The sequence below is a fragment of the Passer montanus genome, unplaced genomic scaffold (genome assembly GCF_014805655.1).
Source record: "Passer montanus isolate IOZ18808 unplaced genomic scaffold, ASM1480565v1 scaffold10, whole genome shotgun sequence".
Lineage (NCBI taxonomy): Eukaryota > Metazoa > Chordata > Aves > Passeriformes > Passeridae > Passer > Passer montanus.
The window spans coordinates 21,336,697-21,357,675 of NW_024356505.1; the positions used below are offsets into that span (position 1 = coordinate 21,336,697).

Below are 20,979 nucleotides of genomic sequence, written 5' to 3' on the forward strand. Positions count from 1 at the left end.
TAGCATACTAAATACTAATGTAAATACTGTAAATTTGCTACTGGAAATCATTAGCTGTTTCTCTTCAGATATTATACTGTTCACACACCACCATTGAATCCTCTAATTAATGTATTTATCTTTAACTGATGGTGAAAATATCCATGCTTATTATTGTTATTTATGTTGAGGTTTTTTCGATATCTTTTCAGGTAGTATTGATCCCAGGAAAAATACTGGACTAAGGGCATAGGAATCTGAAGACCTCTGTTTCTTCTAGAAGAGGTGGAGAAGCTAGAAACACTAACGTTTAAAATATGTGGAGGAATTAATCTGCAAAAAGCATGTGCTTACTGATGCTATGGAATGAAAGGGTGTTCATTTGCAGATGAAGAAAATGATCAGCTGGAAGGTGGAAATGGTCAGACATAACCTTCTTTCTGGAAGCTGATACGTGATTTTGCTTTAGGAGATTTTCCATATAATTTCCATACAATTTTGTGACTTTAGGAATTGTCACCTTGGTTTAACAAAAGGGTAAGCAAAGCTTTTTCTTAAATCTAAATGCTTCTATCAGTTAAAAAAAAACCCTAAAGATGTATTCCTTTCAGAAATTTGATTTGAATGAATTGTGCACCAGTTTGCAGCCCCACTGAAATAAAACTAAGTAAATGAATCCATATTAAAGTTTATTTTTATCAGCTTTGTTACTTGGCTGTAGGCAAGACTCTGTTCTACTTTGCGGGGGGAGATAAAACCAGGTATTTTCTTGAAATCCATGTGGATTGCACTCATAAAAGTGCAATAATTTTTACAGCACAATTTATAAATCACAGTGCTTGTCACTTTGAAATGGCTTTCTTTTTCAATTTCTCATCTTTTCCAGAGTTCAGAATTTCTTTGGCCTTTTTTTCTGGTTTGCAAAATGGGGAAGATAGTTACAAAGTGGAAAAAAAAAACCCATTGCTTTTATTTTAAAAATGGGTTAGAGAATAAGCTTATTTGTATCAAATTTGTATGACGTCCTGTTTTCTCTTTTCATGAAAAGGAAGCAGAATTATATCAGCCATTGGCATTTCTCCAGCTAAAAAACAATAAATGAATAATGCAAAGCATCAGTGGATATGAGCACTGCATCCTGAAGTTTAGTATGCTGTTGGATGTTTTTTTCAGCTGAACCTTTTCTTCCTGTTTATTCATTATTTCCAGTGATAAAGTAAGAAGGAGAGATGGGAAACCCAGAAAACATTGGAGATGCATATGTTGCTGTGATTCGTCCAAAAAATACTGCTAGCCTCAATTCTCGGGAATATCGAGCTAAATCATATGAAGTAAAACTATTTATTTTCTTTATATATTAGTTATTTGGCTTTTTAAATAGTATAGTAAATAAGTTATAATATAATAGAAGAGAATGTAGCCTTGTCTTTTGCTCTTTAGTCTGCTGCAGAGTCATTCTGACTTCACCATTCTATTCCTCAACATTTAGTACTTCTTGAATTTTGTTACTACTTTTACAGTGGCATAATAAATAATAATAATAATAGTTTTTAAAGTTCTGTGCTTCTTTCAGCTGTGCTTAAACTTCTTTGGTTTCATTATTGTTTGAAAGATTTTGCTGCTTGAAGTTCCCATTGAAGGCCAAAAGAAAAAAAGAAAGAAAGTTTTGCTAGAAACTAAACTTCAAGGAGGCACTGAGATAACCCAGAGCATCTTGGATTATGTATTAGAAGCCACCAAACCAATTTCACCAGCCAATCAGGGTATTAAAGGTAAGACCATTTTAATCTAATATACTATTGCTAGCACTATAAAATGTTTTTAAAATTGGCATGGCAAAGTTGTGCAAAAGCATGAAATTAGTATAAAGAAAGAAGATCCATTTTGAGGTTCATCAAAAAAACCTAAGCCAACTATACAGCTAAAACCTTTTATGTACCTTTGTTTTTCTTTTCCTTCCAACTCTATAAAATGCCCACTAAGTGATTGTTAATAAATGAATCTTTTTCTGTGCTGCTTCTTCACCTCAAGTTTAGATTTATAGCTAAACTTCCAGTAAACCAGATCAAAGTGGCTTTTGTATCCATAACTTCAGCTAAAACTTGGACTAGAGAACTGATAGATTATAAAGTCAGTTGTTCAGAAGACAGTATCTATATGAAAATATTTCTAGCAAAACTGTATCACAGATAGAATTTGATGAGTACTTTTTTTTAACTTGTTGTTCCATAGCTGATACAGCAAAGAACATCACACTTGTGCTGACAAATTTGTTTTAGCCAGCCTATTACATTTCCAGATTGGTATAAAGTATAATGACTAAAGGATTTCTGGTCTTTGCTGTGGACTTCATTTCTGTTGTTTACGTGGTAAAATGTTGCAGGTGACAGTAACTGCAGCTGAGTGGATATAACAGAGCTAATAATGCAGCAAACACAGAATAACAGAATTAATACATATAGAGGAATGCCTTCTAAAAGCAAATACTCTGTTCCTTACATAGTCTGGAGAGTTTTAATTCAACTCACTCAGATGGCCCAAACATTAAGTATGCCCAGCTTAGTTTGTACACTGCTAAAATATGCAGCTGAGGTTGGAAGAGTTAAAAAGGTCTACAGTCATATAATTTTTTCATGTTAATGGGTATATACACGTTTATATTTTTTAGTTTTTCATATGTATTTAAATTTTCTTCAGTTTCTTTAGACTATAGCTCATAAACATATTTTTTTCTTCCTGGAAAGTAGGAAGATTGAGTCTGGTAAGCTTTCAGATATCCAACTCTAGATTTTTTTTTCTTTGTTTTGATGACTAATTAATTGTTTTGTGATTTGTCTGTTTTTTGTTTTTAAATAATGTGCTAGGAAAGCGTGTGGTGTTAATGAAGAAGTTTCCTCTAGATGGAGAGAAAGCAGGCCAGGAGGCCTCTCTTTACATTGTTCCAACTGTTGTGAAAGGTAACACTGAGCATGATTTGTGAAGCTGCACCCATTTTAGCAGAAGTTCACTTGAGGGTTTCCTTTTTTTGTATGACATCTTTAACTTGTATATATCTGTCTTATTGATATATGATTATATGTATAATTAAAATATGTAATACATTACATATTTACAAAATATGTTTTAATATCATATATGGCTTTTTCTGTATTTAAACATTAAAAGTTGCAGGCAGGCGCAAAACTCCCTTAAAGTCAAGGAAGAAACCTTTGGTTTAATGTATTGCCTTTGTTTTTGTAGCAATAGCACACTTCTGGTTTAAGCAGTATTTGTGCATTTGGTTATATTTCAAAACACAGGCCTTAACTTGTGTAGAACTTGCTGAATGCAACTCTAAGACTCCTACTCAGTTCAATGTTCTCTACTCAGAGAAGAATAAGTAAGTCTCTAAACAGTAAATAAATTCCTTAGAAAGCAAAATAAATTACTTGTTAGGGAAGTATTTTAGAAATATTAGAAGTATTTACATAGAAGTAAAATGTGTGCTTTTGGGGAAACTTCTTCATTTTTGCCTTACTCATAACACTTGATAAAACCTATCAAATGGATACCATTGTGGAGCTACCAGTATACCAATACATGTCCCTCCTAGTCCTGAGTCATCTTTCTTTTTTTTTTTTTTCTGGTAACAGAATGCATTTAACATTTATTCTTCAAATGAACCTGATCACACTGTCGTGTGACAGAATACATAGGGGTTTTAAGGCCAGCCTGTTGGGTTGTGAATTGCTATGTAAGGATTCTATGTAATTGCTATCAATTATTATTTGGAGAAAATTAAGGCTACCCTAAAGTGTAGTCTTAATTAGGGATGTATAACTACAAAAGATGCAGAAGGGAAAATAAGATTCTTCTCACTGATGTGTCTTCAGAGAATGTTTCTTTTTTAGATAATACGAAATATACATACAGTCCTGGATGCCCTGTGTTCTACTGTTTACAAGACATCATGAGAGTCTGCAGTGAATCCAGCACACACTTTGCTACGCTTACTGCAAAAATGTTAATTGCCTTGGATAAGTAAGAGACACCATCAGTAAAAATACATTCAAATGAAAACATTTATATTTTAGATCAAAATGCAAATATATATTTAAAAGATCATTTGTCAGTGTAACACATAATTTTTATAGCATTCTTGTGGTTAAGAAGGAAATCATCATGGTATTTTCTTCATGTTTATCAGAAATGGAAACGCTGACAAGATATTTCTAAAAGTCTTTTAGCAAACTCAAGAATGGTGTGTTTATATAAATCAAGCAGCTTTTTGGAAGTTCATGCTCACAGTGAATGTTTTGTAAAATCATAATGTTTAATCTTCTGTAAATAACATAATTGTCATTTGAGTAAGAATATTTGCCAGAGTGTAGTACAAATATCCTGTAATTGTATACCATTAAGATTTGCATTTAAATTAAATCTCCCTGTAGAAAAGGAATGCATCTTCCCCAGACACACAAATTTATTTGCAGTAGGGAATTAACTTTCAGAAAGGTGATTAGTTGTTTAGCCAGATTTATAGTAGTTTAAAATTTGAATACATGAAGAGGTTTTTTGGTTTTGGGGTTGTTGTTGTTTTGGTTTTTTTCATTGTTTTTTTTTTAATGTATCCTTAACCTAGAAATACCAGACACACTTGGGTATGAACTTATTTGCAGTAATAAAGTTAGCTGAAATTTTGGGCTAATGTAAAATATCATGCTACAGGCTATTGCCTAAAAGGTTCTGTGTGTAGGGTTTTTACAGTTTATTAGTAGAGTTGTAGTATTTCCATGTATACCACCATGCCAGTTAAATTTATTTGCTGCTCGCTGAATGCCTTCAGGCTCTAAGTTCTACTTAGAAGTGTTTCATGCCTCACAAGAAGCCTTGGAGGTATAATAGAAAATAGTTTATATTTTTTATTCTCTATACACATAATCTGAAACAATACTTCTCAAAGATTCAAACTGCCATAACTAATTTATTTACCAATATTTAGAGAAAATGACTGAAAATACCTTAGAGAGTGTTTATAGCACAATGGCTATAATTTTGCTGTTCTTTCTGCCAGGACCATGAGTAAGTGAAGAGAATGCTGCTTTTGCAGGACATTATAGCTTGGATTTAGGACTTAAAAATAGGCCTAAGCATATGCATGGAACTGCAGGTTACCTTCTGCCATCCTTCCATATGCTTCTGGGACAGACAAGATCCAAGTGGTCTGTCAGTAGATGTCCAAAGCATGTGCTTACTTCTCTTTCTTCTATTTCCAGGCTCAATCACTAAACAGAATTTATTATATTCTAGCAAAGCACATTATTACCTCACGCTTGTGAGAAAGCATGTGCAGAAACCTAAATACAAACCTGCCTTTAGACCTTCAATGCACCACTTAATATAACACTAAAACAATTTAACAATTCAGTATAAATATATTTATCCAAAACTTGAGATGAACAACTTGTCCTGAGCCCTGTGTTATATTGCATATGTTGTAGGAAAAATGCAGCAGGTGTACAGTACTGACTTCCCCTTGTAGCACAGAATAAAAAACTCTAAAACTCCTCAGGACTGTCAGTAGGAGTGCACTGAGAAGAGAATAAACTTCAGCAGAGCTTTATAAAAAGGCAGTTGGTAGCCTATGTGAAAGAGACTTGGCAGTTTGGAGACTGGACCTTCTGGTTTGCTGCCTTTTCCTGTCTTTCCCTAATGAAACACGTGAGTTGAAAAGCTTAAGTCAGTACAGATATTTAAACTCACCCTTAAAAAAACTGTTTTAAGTTTCAAAATTTGTTCAGAGTAGTACTGTTAAAAAACTGGAAGTAAATGAAATGTTGGTGTGGTTTTGTGGTTACAACCCGTGTTACTCTTAGTGTATAATCTTCTTCTCTTTGAGAGTTTGCATCCACACAGAATTGAGCAAACACAACTGTTTAACTGAGTGTGGTTAACAAATTTCACATTCAGGGACTAATTTAGTCTTATAAAATTGGCTGTGCAAATTATAATTATTTTTTTAAATTCAAATGTGTGATTAGCATATATGCAATCCCTAATCAAACAGAATAATGGACGGCATGACCAAAATGATCCTTTTCTACCTGAAAATTAATTTCTTGCTCATTTTCTCCTGCAGATGGTTGGATGAACGACACACCCAGTCTCACTCCATCCCAGCTTTATTCAGACCATCTCCTCTTGAGAGAATTAAAACAAATGTAATAAACCCTGCCTATGCTATAGAACCTGGTCAAACAGAGAGCTCATTGCACATGGGTTATACAGCCCTGGAAATAAAGAGTAAAATGCTGGCATTGGAGAAAGCAGATATGTGTATCTATAATCCATTGTTTGGATCTGACCTTCAGTATACCAATAGGGTAAGAACTATATTTTCATTTTGTATTTGTGAAACATATATATATTTTCATTTTAGAGTTCATTCATTTATTTGATATGAGTGTGTGGTCACACCAGAGCTGTTTATTTAGCAGTAAGTGTGCACTAGTTTTTCAAATCCTCATATTTGATCATAATTCTCTTTCATTATAAAATGTTACTATTATAACTTTGGACTGGAATGGGGGATCATGTAGCCTAATCTCAGTAAGATATTTTTTCAGTTGTGTTTAAATTATGTCTTCACAGGTTGACAAGGTGGTAATAAATCCATACTTTGGCCTTGGAGCCCCAGACTATTCAAAGATTCAGATTCCTAAAAGAGAAAAGTGGCAACGTAGCATGAGCAGTGTCACAGAGGACAAGTATTATGTTACATTCCTTTTTCATTAATGGATAATTTTGTTTTGTTTTATTACAGTAGCACTTGGTAGACTTAAAAAGAGATTTCTATTACTTTATGCTTCACTGTAAAAATATATATTTTAAATGAAATTCTATTTGAGATCTTTAAGTATTGAAACACAACAGTTAAAGGATGAATCAAGAAAGGTGTAAATTATAAACATTAGAGAAGCATTTCTTACTCTAGTAAATACAGCTGTGGCTTGATTTCTGCATGACAAAAAAGCTATTTGTATGAATACTGGCACATTTTAGCTGCATGAACTTCTCTTTTATTCTTCGTGTAGATCTGTGATTAGTGTTGTGTTGTAACTTTTAACAAGTTGATATTCTCAATTGTAGTATTTCTGAAAGGTGTTTTTCCTGCTTCCCCTTTTAATTCGTAGGGAACACCAGTGGGTAGATGATTTCCCTCTTCACCGCAGTGCTTGTGAAGGAGACTCTGATTTACTAAGCCACCTTCTGGATAAAAAGTTTTCTGTTAATCAGTTGGATAGTGACCACTGGGCACCAATCCATTATGCATGCTGGTGAGTCAAGCATAGTTTTGCCAATCTAGTGCATTCTAGCTGTCATGATTCTTTACCGCTATCATTTATATAATTTATCAGCCTCCAAAAGAATAAATAATAATAAAATAAAAAAACTCTAGACTTTTTATGCTTTCATTATAATATGTGCTAGTGTTAACCTTTTGAAGAGAAACATTGCTTCAGGTTTTGAGATAATTTTAATTTGAATGGTTTTTGGGGAGACCAGTTGTGAAGATCATGTCATCACTTATTGTTTCTTGTATCTCTCCTGACTATTCTAATTCCTGCTGGAGGCACTGGGTTTACTTTAGCATGGTAACTTTCACACTGTGTTGGCTTAAGCCTGTGAGCAGTTTTACAGCACAGCACTAGCTGAGATGGGCATGTTTTGGTGCTGGACACACTTTAAGTGGGAAGCTAGACTAGGTGACTTACAGAGGTCAACATGTCTGACTGTAACTCTGTGATTTAATCCGATTTAAGTGCTTGAAAGCTTTTCTCAGTCATAAAAATGCTTTTGTTTCATCTTTGAAGTTAGTCTTTTGTATATGTTGCAGTCAGTGTGTCTGATGATGGGCATAACATGAAAATCAAACTTGATTATAAAAAGCCCACATTCTTACTTGCTTTTTAGTGTTTGTCAGAAAGTTTGTAAATACTTTTTACATCAAATACACACAAGAGTTACCAGTTATAAGCATGGGGGTTAAGAATCCTCAGGATCCGTCTGCATGACAAGCAGAAGCTGAACTCTGATTCTCACACTGATTATTTTTTCCAGACAAAGCTGGACTCTGTTTTGCCATGACTGAATTGCTGCGACTACCCAAACTTATCTAGCTTAAAGCAAGGTTCTGTTTGTCTATCATGAATCCAATCAATGGTTACTAGACCAGTCATTACCAAAGAAGTGTAGAATTGATATTAATTTCTACAAACTTAATTATATTCCATTGTATCTGGTGTAATTTGAAAGCTAAAACTCTTCAGTGTGAACAAAACCACACTTTTTCATAAATAGGACAATCTGATAAAACACTTATTCATAATTAGGATCATCTGAAAAAAATTATTGTATATTTGTTGTCTCTGTTCTGATTTAAACATGTCTGCAGGTATGGAAAAGTTGAAGCCACTCGAATGCTGCTGGAGAAAGGGAAATGCAATCCAAATCTTTTGAATGGTCAACTTAGCTCTCCTCTTCATTTTGCTGCTGGAGGTGGGCATGCTGAAATAGTACAAATTCTACTAAACCATCCTGAAATTGACAGAGTAAGTTCTGTTTGTGTATAGAAATAGCAGATTAGCAACAATTTCTAGCTTTTGTATGAGAAATATTTTGGTGTCAAATCAATGATCTTGTTTAGCAATTACTGAAAAATGGTTAAATGTTTTTGATTACCTCTGCTTTTCCCATTGTGTATCAATTAAATGTTTGAACTCTGGTATCAAGGATTTTAATTGTCTTAAAAATGTGTAAATATTTACCTGTTTCCAGTGAAATCAGTGTAGAATTGGTGTTTCTGTTTGTTTGTAGCACATTACTGATCAACAGGGAAGATCTCCACTGAATGTCTGTGAAGAGAACAAACAAAATGAGTGGGAAGAAGCTGCAAAACTACTGAAGGAAGCCATAAATAAACCTGTATGAGTTTATTTTCTAAATATTTTTAAATTTATAGTTAGTTTACACTTAATCTTTTAGAACAGCTAGGGTCATTTCTGGCTGTTACTAGAGATGCAGCGCATTGAAATTTAGAGTAAATATATTGGCAAACTGGCATTTTGTCTCTTTAAATGTTTCTATTCTGTTTCATGGCTCAAGAAATACATGTAAGACATGTAAACATGATGTTTCAATTTACTTACAGGAGCGTCACATGAGCTACTGATTTTATGTCTATTTTTGATCATGCAACCATCAGCTTTCTTTATGCATTTTTGTCTTATAAGTTGATAAGCAGGAGCATTCACCTGGCTAAATGCAGGCTTCTATGAAATAGGCTTTTCATCAGTTAGTCAGTGCAGGCTTCCTTGGAAGCCAGTGGAGATTGAGCCAGGATAGGAAACAAAATGTACAATGCAATTCCTCTTATCCTGAACTAGATTTAAAATTAGTCAAATGATATAATCCCACTTGTTTCTTTTCCTTGACTTCAGATGCAACCTGTATTCTTGTAAGTAGGTGGTACTAAACCTGTCAGTTTTTCTAATGTTTTAAATTATCTTCATTTCACTCTGCATGAATGATTTTCCAAGATAATTAAGGAAGGAGATGACCTTCATTTTAAGGATCTTACTATGCAGTAGATCATGTGAACGATTCTAAAGACTAATGGACACGTTTTAAGTAGATTTCAGAGTGTAATGCATGATGTTATGTTGTCATGTATTACTATTTAATTAATACAATATATAAACTACCCCTATAAACTACTGCAGTAGGAATGACAGCGACTACTGCAGCAAAAATAGACTGATGTTTTCTATTCCGACCTCATTTTCAATCACTTGTCATTTTCCAAGCCATCCATCTTTTTTTTCCAGAAGTTTTTAGGAACTCAATTCTTGATGACTTAGTAGATATGAGGAAGAGAAATAACAAATTCCTGAAATGTTTTTATTCAAGCAGCTGAAACATCTAATCTGTTACAGAAATGAAAACAAGACAGTTCATTGATTTATGACTTGAGTATGTATGCTTTAAGCACCTGATGTATGTTTATATATGTCTTTCAGAAGACACACTATGGGCTCACATGCAATTCAGTGAAATCTGAAGGGGAGAATGATTTATTATTTATAAGACTTACTTAGATTCTATTACAGGAGCACTATAAGACTTAGTGAGATTGTATTCTTGTAGTGAGTTCTGAGTAAAGGGTGGTGCTTCCCTCTAAAAATAAATTCTTTTAGTATAGGGTAGAAAAATTCATAGGTAATACCAAAGTGAACATTTTGGGATATGCATAGGCACTGAGCACAGATCCCTCTGGGAACTTTTAAATACCTACTTGCCTTTGACAGAAGTCCTCAGAATACCAGCAAGATCTTTCTTAGAGTTATTGTTGTAAAAAACACAATATAAGAACTTGCACAGAACATGAAACAAGCAATTTGGGTAAATAATAAATACGTGGGAGTTGTGCAATGTTCTTTTTCCCAATGTTGCTGATGGTAAAACTACTTTCCTCTCTAGAAACACAAACAGAAAGGATTTTAACAAATGGTTTGTGTAATATGTGCCCATTTTTATGTAGTATGAAAAGGCACGGATTTATCGTATGGACGGGTCATACCGCTCAGTGGAGCTGAAACACGGAAACAACACAACTGTCCAGCAGATCATGGAGGGCATGCGCCTGTCTCAAGAAACTCAGCAGTACTTCACTATCTGGATCTGTTCTGAGAACCTCAGTAAGTAAAAGGGACAATGGTTACCCTTGAGGGTTTATCATAGTTTATTTCTGTTTGCCTTCAGGAAAAAGTAATGCTGTCTTAGGAGAGTAGGAGACATGCTCTCTGACAGGCTTCAAACTGCTTTCAGAGCTGTGGAGAGCTTCTCTAGTTTTAGCTTTTAATTTGGGTACCCTTGATAGGTCTGACTCTATCACTCTGGCACCTATAATGTATTTCATCCAGGAAGATGAGGCTGTTCCAGCTTGCCTGTCATAGACCTTACTAGCAGCTTATCCTGGTTTTATCCGTATTTTTCTTCCCAGACTATCTCAATTTGCATTCATGTAGTTTTTACCAATGTCCAGTCGTTTTAAAACTACTAATTAAGATAATTAATGTTTTTTCATTAGGTCCTTTAATCATAGGAATTTTCCTGTGTTTTGCATCAAAATAATTTTTGATAAACAAGTTTTCAAATATATTTGATGGGAGTGAATTCTGATGTAAAATGTCATATTTATATTTGTGGTATTTTTTGGTATTTCCGATCTGCATAAAAAGATATTACAGTTTTTGTTTGAGACACATACTAGAAGATAAGCGGAAGCCCAAGAGTCAGCAAGTGTGGTTGGATGTTTTCAGATAATGTGGTCAACAGTACTGCTACAATAGGATAGCTATGGGACACCTTGTGGATTACAAAGCTCACTTGTGGTCTGGTAGGATACTGTGTTGGGAGTGTCATTAACACAGCAGCCTTGCATTTAAAATTTTATTTACTGTTGCCAGTGCTACAGTTGTATTTTTATGACTAGTGTAACCCTCAGCTAAACACAGATGTTAATGTGAAGGAAAGGAAGTGTTTGAGGGTTAAAGTATTGCTGCTTTTGCCTTTTCTAAATATGTATGTAATGTTGTCATAGAATCACTGAAGTATTACCCTTGCATTTGGGGGAAGAGCTCACTGATAAATTGTTTGTGTAACAGCAAGTAATTCTTTAGATATTTAGCCTAGATTTGAAAATGAGCTCTTGATTTATGGCTTCAAACAACTAATGGACAAGTTTCATTATAAAGTATGTTGCAGTTTCTGTACAACTGTAAGGACAGTATGTTTCTTGCTTGTAGAACAGATGATGCTTTTCTGTGTTTGAATGTAAGATGGATAAGTTAAATGAACAGATTGTTCCCAGTGAAAGATGTTGCACTATAATGTATCCATTTACGTTTTTCATATCATGTGAAATGCCACAGTGTGAAAGCCAGAGCAGTGAGCGTGAGGCAGATACAGCCTCCTAGAGCCTCACTCCTAGGAAAAGCCAAGTGCTAACCCAAGGACAGACAGGGTGAGTGAGTAAGCCAAAGATACAGACTCTGGTACATAGTATGACTGTAGTTGAAAGCTCTGTATTAATTTCTCAGCTCTCATATACACAAGAGAACATGAAACATTGATTGACTTTAGCCTGTTAAGAATCAAGACATTTTACAGATTAAAAAGAAGAATGTCTTCTGAAAAGAAGAATGTCTGTTCTGAAAAGTTTGTGGTTTTTATATATATACAAAAAGGGCAGATACATTTATGAGACAAATTATATCTGTATTTTTCTGTCAGAAATAAGATTATTGGACTTTATATTTCTGCCACAATAAAAGAGACAGGAGTCTCTCGTGTTTTATTACTGTGTTTTGAAGGCCAGTCTTGGTACTCCATTAAATTCTTAAATAGCACTTCACTCTTGAGAAACTATTGCATTTAGTGAGTTGATGCTAAGAGTTTTTTCAATAAATCCATATTTTCAAAATCTTTTCTATATAGCAGTTTAGAAAACATAGGGAAGACATAGGGTTTGTTAATGAGTCCTCAATTTCAGGTACTCTGGGTTTGGTGCAGCATTTAATCATTTATGTGTATGTGTGTGTGTTTGTGCTGGGTTATTCTGTTTGTTTATTTAGAAACAAACCTGTTATTTTTTAGGTCTCCAGCTGAAGCCATATCACAAGCCTTTGCAGCATATTCGAGACTGGCCTGAAATATTCACTGAACTGACAAACTTGGATCCTCAAAGGGAAACTTCACAGCTTTTCCTGAGAAGGGATGTGAGACTTCCACTGGAAATAGAAAAAAAGGTCAGGACTTGGAAGTGAATGAAATTATGGTCAGACTCACAACACTTGGACTGTCAACACTCAGAGTGTATAGTGACTGTAGTAATTTCCAAACTTTTTTAAACCTGACATCTCCTTTTCTGTAATGGTTTGAGTCTTCACATTCTTCCCTTCCTCTCTCTTGTCTTCCTGCCATCTTTGTTCTCTCTCTCTTTCTTACCCTCTCAGTTGGGTTTATCCAATGTCTCCATGTGTCAGTCTCTGTCTGTCATACAGCTAAAAACAACCTGCCTGATTTTATTCCTTGTGCTGTTGTTTTTCAGTTATTTAATTGGTCAATTTCAATGGGATTATTCAAACATATTACCAAAAATGAATTTATGGGGGAAGAAATCCACATATACTGATATTTCTGTGAACTTTTAGATTGGGTATGGTGTGCTAGTTGCCTTTCATTTGTTTGTTAGATCAGTGAAGTGTTGAAGTAAGTAAATGAAAAACAATGCTTCTATTACAAAGCACCACTAAAATGTACACTTCAGTCAGGATCACACCTTTGTCTCCTGTCTCTGAATCAGTGAGAAATGCTATTCATAGTTTCTAAGCTTATTTTCCTTTTTACAAAGAAATAATATTATTTAAATATTTTTTAACAGATTGAGGATCCCTTGGCTATTCTTATACTTTTTGATGAGGCCAGATATAATTTACTGAAAGGTTTTTATACATCACCTGATGCAAAGCTGATTACACTGGCAAGTCTTCTTCTACAAATAGTCTATGGAAATTATGAGAGCAAGAAACATAAACAGGGCTTTCTAAAGTGAGTATGTGTTTAAAATTTAAAATTATGGGTTAGATTAAGTATTTTTAGATGGCACTTCCTATGGAACCTCAGACTTTAGGTATGATGTATTTGTTGGTTTTCTTCACTGAGCTACAGTTCAGAGTAATCATGTAACCCTTGTAGCATTAATAGAAGTTGGGCATTGTATGTAAAAATGTATTTATCTTAATTATTGCAGTCCTAGACAGAGGGGTGGAGGTTCTGTAGTATGTAAAATCTGTCCTGAGATACAGTAATACCAAAATAAACAACAGCATTTATTTAAAGGGTTCTGACAGGACTGAGGCCTTGAGCAGTGTTGAAGAAACATTTTACTATGGCAGTTGGACCAATGTCTGGGACTGATTTTCCCTCTTTGGACAGACCATGCAGTGATATTGTGTCTCCTGTCATTTGCAGGAGAAATGCTGTACTAAATTAGTCAAACCCATAGCACCAGTAGGGCTCAGCCAGATGGTATTTTTCTCTCCCCTTCTCTCTGCATGCCAGAAGAACAGTAGCTGAGCTATTTTGGGATGGCTTGTTCTTCCCACATACATTTCTGCAGCAGTATCTAAGCCCGTGAGGATTCCAGTTCTCTACTGTGTGCACCTTCACCCCCTGCCGTCTCCACCTCACTTCATTCATGGAACTGCAGCTGTGCTGTTCTGGAATGCTGCTGTGCTTCTCATCTTCTCTTATTCACAGCATCAGCTGAGCTGCCTTGGCCTGATGGGTTTTTGCATGTATTGTCCTGCAGCTGAACACCCAGTCGATGGAGCATGAGGGGAACGGGGTTTAAGTGGGATTGTCCTCTTGTACAAGTGTGCAGTTCAGTGCAGCTGAGTTTTGCATGAAACTACTCCCTGCTGGCTCCCAGCAGCTGCAGGGTGGTGCTCCTCTCCACACTGAGGCCTATCAATACTGTGGTTCCAAGTTCATCCTGCTCAGTGGAAGTTTTTTGGCTCTACAAACAGGTCTACCTGCAAAGATAGGTTTGGCTAGATAAAAAGCCATTTGGACATGCTTTCCATCCATTTTCACATAGTTCTTCTTCATATGGATGAGGAGTTTCATAATCTGTTTTTCTTTCCGTGGTTGACAAAAATGTTCATTAAAAGACTGGTAATTCCAAAAATATATCCCTAGTTGTTGTTTGTAAAAAACTAGTAAAGGCTTGCATTCTGCCTTTTAGTTTTTTGGGTTTTTTTCTTTTCTGCAATTTAGGTTTTTTAAAAAGGCAGTTGATGTAAGTAGCTTCTCTTTCATGTAATATAATATATAACTTCAATGTGGAAATTATTTGGGCTGGGTCCCTGGTAGTGCTACTGCAGGAGTGAAAGGAAGAGTGTCTACAGTCTGTCATATTTTCTAAGTATGTGATATGCTGATGTAAATGGCATTTTATATATAATTTTGGCTTCCAACCTGGAATTCACCAAACTGCTCTCTAGCCAAGTATGTGTTGTGTGTTCTGCTGGCATTTCCTCTCCATGCCACGTCCATGATGTGTGACAGCTTTACATTATTTACACATAATGTAAAGCTGGATCTTCATTAACTGAGAATTGCACTGTATCTTAGGAAACCATCTCATCTGATGAGGCAAGATGGAGTAGGAGCTGACTGTCTAGCTCAGTATATGACTTGAAGGTACACTGTGGCAGACGTGGTTCTTTTTCCTTACTTTGTTTAGTGAAGAAAAGCTTTGTTGCTCTTTGTTTTTCTCTTAGTGAAGAAAATCTTAAATCTATCGTACCAATAACTAAACTAAAAAGCAAAGCTCCTCATTGGACAAACAGGATACTTCATGAATACAAGGTAAGATAAATAAGCAGGTAGTAGAAAATCCTGTTCTTAAACATTTTTGACTGTTTGGTTGTCAATTAATGAACAGAAATACTGGTATAAAAAGCTAAAAATGTGTATGCTCTGAATTTTTGGAATTCATTGTGGAATATATTTCTTGTACAGTTACAGATCTCTTTGTTAGAAGTCAATATGTTTGTTATCTGTTCATTTACCTTCAGTGTTAGCTCTGTATTGGGTACAATTCCAGTTCAGGCATAGGTGTGAAAAAATCTACTCTGATTTAAATTTCCATGTCCGCTTGTAGCAATAGATCCCCAAAGTCCTTTTTGTCAGTGTAACTTGTATCTCAGGGACCTGGTAGTGCTGCTGATGTGCACACACATGCACAAACACACATACACAAACTCCTTTGTTTAGAGCAGTTAATTGAGCAACAATGTTAAATTTTTTGGACTTGGGCTGCTTGTGTAAAAATGCATCTAACTGAGGGCTGTGAGTTCCAAATGAGGTCAGATTAAATTTGTGGTCTTCACAAGTAATTGTGGATGAAGTGAGGTGTGTCAGAAAGAGAACTGTACCAGCTGATGTGCATCACTAAAGGTAGCTGCCAGGAAACATTGCAGAGGCACCTAGTGAATGTTTTCAAACCTTGCTGGTTTTGACATGAGATTACTCAGTCATAAACTTTCTTTTGGTGTTCACACCTTTTTTTGTCAGAAATTATCAGATCATTCCTATTCTTTTTAATAGAGATGAAGGAGAGGGTGATGGTGGTCTAAGACTATGGTGTAGCAAAGTCATCTACTCTGTCATCAAATTATATGTAAGAATGAGCCTAGCTTTTTTGACTTCTGCTTTTGGGACATTATTTTGGGGTGTGGGGCATGGGGGGAAGGGGAAAGAAGTTGCAGTCTTTTGTTCTGAAGATTTTATGTGTTAGAAATGGCTGTGTAGAATTCAGGTAAGCTCTAAGGCAGGGTATGGATCCAGAGAAGCTGATCCTGTCTACCACACCTACAGTCATGGCCCTCTAACTGCGGAAGATTTGTGTTTTCCTTCGTGTCGTGGCTTCTGATCTTGTCCACAGCCCAACCAATTTTTTATTTGTTAGGGGGTTGTTATTATTCTGGTTTGAGGAGCACTCCAGCAATAGTTTGTTCTGACTGCTGCACTCTTAACTGAAGAGGAAGGAACAGAAATCTGTCTCATTCTGAATGAAGGCTCCACTAATGAAAAGAAATCTGCACCTCTCTTTTGCTTAGAAAAGAAAAAAACAATCCATGTTTTTGGAAGGAGGTACTTGCTCATCTTAGCATATCTCACTGGACTGGACTCCCTCAAAGGAGGAAGAATACTTCGTTTTAAGGATTGTGATGCATTTGGTGTCAGATGGGTGCACAGCTGCTGATCTCAAGTCCCAGTTAATTCTGGGAGAGGCAAAGCTGTGGGGCCCTTCAGAGGCTGTGTGTCTGTGCTCAGATTTCCAAGGCTTATGTAGGTTTCTGGGTTTTGCCTCAGTCTCTTCTAGCACTTGAGCCCTTCCATGGCTCCAAGGTTTAATTTAGCTGTAGGAAGATGGCTGATGGGAAGGCACTTTGGAAATAAGCATTTAGTAGGGATTGCACTGAACAGTGGATTTTCTTCAAACAATCACAACTGTTTGGAAGGACTTGTTGATTGCCATTGTTTCTTTATTTTTAGAATCTCAGCACCAGTGAAGGTGTCAGTAAGGAGATGCATCACCTTCAGCGCATGTTCTTGCAGAATTGCTGGGAAATTCCTACTTACGGAGCAGCTTTTTTCACAGGACAGATATTCACCAAAGCAAGTTCAAGTAGCCATAAAGTCATCAAAGTGTATGTAGGAGTAAACGTAAAAGGGCTGCACCTCCTCAACATGGAAACAAAGGTCAGCTTAAGTGAACTGCCAGTAATAACTATAAAACTTAATTCTCTTCTCTTAAAATCTTTGTACTAGAAGTCATTTCCCATCCAGCTGTTTAGTTAAACTTGACTGAAAATTCCACTGATTTTAACGTCTTTATAAGTCACTAACAAAGTCTTGTGTTTTTTCACTTTACTACTTTATGAACTACAACTGCATTGTGGAATGTAGTGGTTTATGTCTGAATCCTGTCTTTGTGAATGAAGGGAAGTTCAGTTTGCAAGTATGGAGGATATTTTCTGAGTGACAGTTTCCTACATTTGGTCATAGGCTTTACTCCTCAGCCTAAAGTACGGTTGCTTTATGTGGCAGTTGGGAGATGGAGATACGTGTTTTCAAATCCACAGTCTGGAAAACAAAATGAGCTTTATTGTACATACCAAGCAGGTAAGCACTATCATTTTACATCCTTTATGTTCAATTATTTTTTTCCTAAATTAGATACACAAGCCTCTTGAGATTAACCACCCTTGCATAGTATAAAAGAAGCCTAAGCCAAGCCCCCACAAAATTATTTTAAAACTTTATTATTAATATTTTAGAATGTTTGCTTGTTTTCTTAGCGTGTGAAGCCTTCCGAATTCAAAATACATAAAATGCATTTATAATCATTAGGATAAACCTTTTGTTTAATTGAAACTGTTTCTTGCATGTGCCCAATCCCTCATCTCTTAGATTAATTCCAAATATAAAGAGATTCAGAGAGCTGGAACCACTAACTTTATGATCAAAAGTAATGGAGTTTGAGATTGGATAAAACTGAGAATTGCTTTTGTCATGTAATTGATTGTCATAGTTCTGAAATGCTGATAGAATTGAATTGCTTCCCTTTACATAGGCAGGACTCGTTGTAAAACTCCTGATGAAATTAAATGGCCAGCTAATGCCAACTGAAAGAAACGAGTGATGGAAATGAACAATAGTTATGAGATGGCATCTGATGGCTGAGCAAAAAACAACTTGTTCCTCCTCGTAACAGGACTTCCATGTATATGAATTTTACACAATAGAAAAGTCAATTTGTACAGTTTTTTTAACTTTGTACAGAAGCTGCATGGTTTATTTTTTTAAAAAAAACTATACAACATATCTATTATTTTTATAAGTATTTTTGTGTTTCATATATTAACTATTGTAGGGCTTGAGCTTAACCAATAAAGCTGATGAAATCTAAATGGTTTACCGAGTTCGACGAGCATGAATCCAGTAAAGCTGTTGTTCCCAGAGAAATATGGGACTACCAGTGCCATTAAGCAAGTCTCAGTTAACCTATTTACCTTTCGTGTCATTGGTGGAACATCAAGGAGGTGGTATATGTTGCAGTATTTTGTAGACACCCTGTATTTTTAAGATACTATTGATAAATGTGCTTAAAAGACCAGTTAGACCTTTGAGCAACTACTTTTGATAAACTCTTGTTTTTTATTTGGTTTCTGACAAACATTTTAGCTTGCTTTATTTTTACTCTTAACTTTCTCATACTTTGTATTCATATTTATTCTAAAGTACTGCATGAGGATGCCAAAAGGGAAATACTTTAAATCATTCAGAAGCCATATTGAATGTTTAGCATGCTTGTTTTGTAAAATGAATTTTTACTTTTGCTGTGCAATATAAAGTGTATGTATGGAGGAGAGGGAGACAGGGATTTACAGATGAACCTTACCCAGAGGACTTCAGAAAGTTTTATAAATCCTACCCTGGATTGCAACACATATGCAGTAACAAAAGCTCATACAGGAGGTACTAAGTTATTTCTCTTAAATTAATTTTCTTACTGATCAATTCAGTTTCTTCAGGCTAAAAGCAGTGCAGGATGAAGGAATGAAGATGACAAGGACATCAGAAACAGTTTGTAAGCATTCTGCCTGCTCTTTGTAGAGTCAGGGTTGGGGCTCCACAAGTTGGGTCCCAAGCATAAGGTGGGATTCTATGCAGTCTGAAACATATCCTTGTACATTAAAATAGAATCTGTAACACAAATCTTTGAAGTTTCTGGTTGTATTTCAGGGTTTTAAGTGCACTTGACTATTTCTTCCGTGTAAACTGCATGCTAGAACAGTGTGCAATATTTTGTAAAAAAAAAGCTTTTATAAAAAAATAAAAATTAGCACTTGCCTCTAAGTTTTCAAATAAAAGCTAAAATGAATGTGAAGAACTGTGCTGTTGTATAGTAACTTTACTCATACCTTACTAGTAACTGCAGTTTGAGAAATTAAAGTAGTAAGCTGTTAAAAACATGAACAGGAGACTTGTATTTTGTATTCTTCTTAGCAAGCTGTAATTTTCTACTTAAACTTCACAGGCCTAAATAACAGTAAATTTTCATGGATTGTTATGCTTTATTTAAGGTAAATAATGCAACAGTCAGGTCCTTCATCGTGCATCCCTGCTATCACTTGGCACTGGTATCAGAAATCCATTTCTCTACCTAGCACTTTCTTAGAAAACTAGAGGAAAATGTTAGGAAGGTGTGTCAGTTGCCTATATAACTATACTATCAATATGCCTTATTGCTGTATAGTCCTTTCTGCTAAATTCTTATTTATTACTACCTAATAAATTGTTTGCAACAAGTCATACTTGGTGTTCCTATTTTTGTAGCCAGCATGAAAGTGCCACCAAATGTTACACCAAGCAGGTGTTATTACCAAAGAGCAGTGGTTTGTAACAGGCTCATCTTTGTAAGGTATGCAAGAAGAGCATCAGAGGGGACCAGAGGAATGACTCTAAATTAAGGTAAAGCACCTTGGAAACTGCTCTGGAGTTTACCAGGTAAACTGGAAACTGTTCATTTTGGCAAGACAGAGGTTTGCAGATGTTGCACATGAATGGAACCACTGAGCAGCAGGGGCCCAACTCTGCAGTCCCAGAGGCTTCTGGCACCTGGGTACATAGGAGCTTGCACTGCCTGCTGGGGTGAGGCAGATGTGTGCTCTCCTTTCCTCTGCAAGCAGGGAAATAAAAAAACGGGAACAGAGAGAAATCCAACACCACTGAGACAGACCATTAGTAACAACTAAACTAAATACCACTATCAAACAAAAAAACAATGAAAATGAGCTGCAAGATGGGCAAAGCTGACACTTGTGCCTTTGTAAACATGATATGCCCAGCCTCACCACCTGCAGTCCATCTAACGAGCACTTTGTTAAGAACCTGTACAGCTGCCAAAGGCAAAGATTTGAGTAGAACACTCAGCCAGGCCCTGTAAGGCAAAAGAATAATTGAGAATTTAAAACTCAAAAAAAACCAGACAGGATTTTACCAAGTGAAATAACTGATTCCCCTGACCCCCAGTGAGCAGCTTGTTCAGGAGGGAAGCCTTTGGTCCTGGGGTGATGTGCTGCTGCTGCTGCTTGGGGCAGGGAACAGTTGCTCCAGGGAGGTGGGATTTTCCCAACCATTGTCAGCATACGGCTGGATGCAGTTTGAAGCTGGGCTGTTGACTGAAAAAAGAAACAGGTTCAACAGAAAAAATACATGGTTTGCAAAAGCTCTGCTTTACCTTAATTGTTACTACTATAAGTTAAAGATACAAAAATAGTGTACAAAATTACTATTCTATATAAATTTAAGTATAATTAGTAA

General features: G+C 35.7%; 1 protein-coding gene across 4 annotated transcripts; it reads left to right on the plus strand.

Annotated features, from left to right (window-relative positions):
• The first annotated feature begins 194 nt into the window (after positions 1–194).
• On the plus strand, positions 195–19,968 carry KRIT1 (KRIT1 ankyrin repeat containing). 4 transcript variants are annotated; one of them, XM_039706315.1, is made up of 17 exons: positions 195–516; positions 1,189–1,310; positions 1,592–1,751; positions 2,844–2,936; positions 3,870–3,999; positions 6,098–6,341; positions 6,610–6,725; positions 7,152–7,295; positions 8,414–8,570; positions 8,836–8,943; positions 10,559–10,715; positions 12,676–12,827; positions 13,463–13,629; positions 15,366–15,453; positions 17,146–17,352; positions 17,659–17,775; positions 18,227–19,968. In XM_039706315.1, the coding sequence occupies exons 2-17, from the start codon at positions 1,209–1,211 to the stop codon at positions 18,293–18,295; spliced, it is 2,211 nt and encodes a 736-aa protein (XP_039562249.1). In that variant the 5' UTR covers positions 195–516; positions 1,189–1,208; the 3' UTR covers positions 18,296–19,968. The 4 variants fall into 4 exon arrangements, with proteins under 4 accessions (XP_039562249.1, XP_039562259.1, XP_039562277.1 ...); XM_039706325.1 differs by lacking the exon at positions 1,189–1,310; XM_039706335.1 differs by lacking the exon at positions 1,189–1,310 and having other exon boundaries at positions 246–264.
• Positions 19,969–20,979: the final 1,011 nt, after the last annotated feature.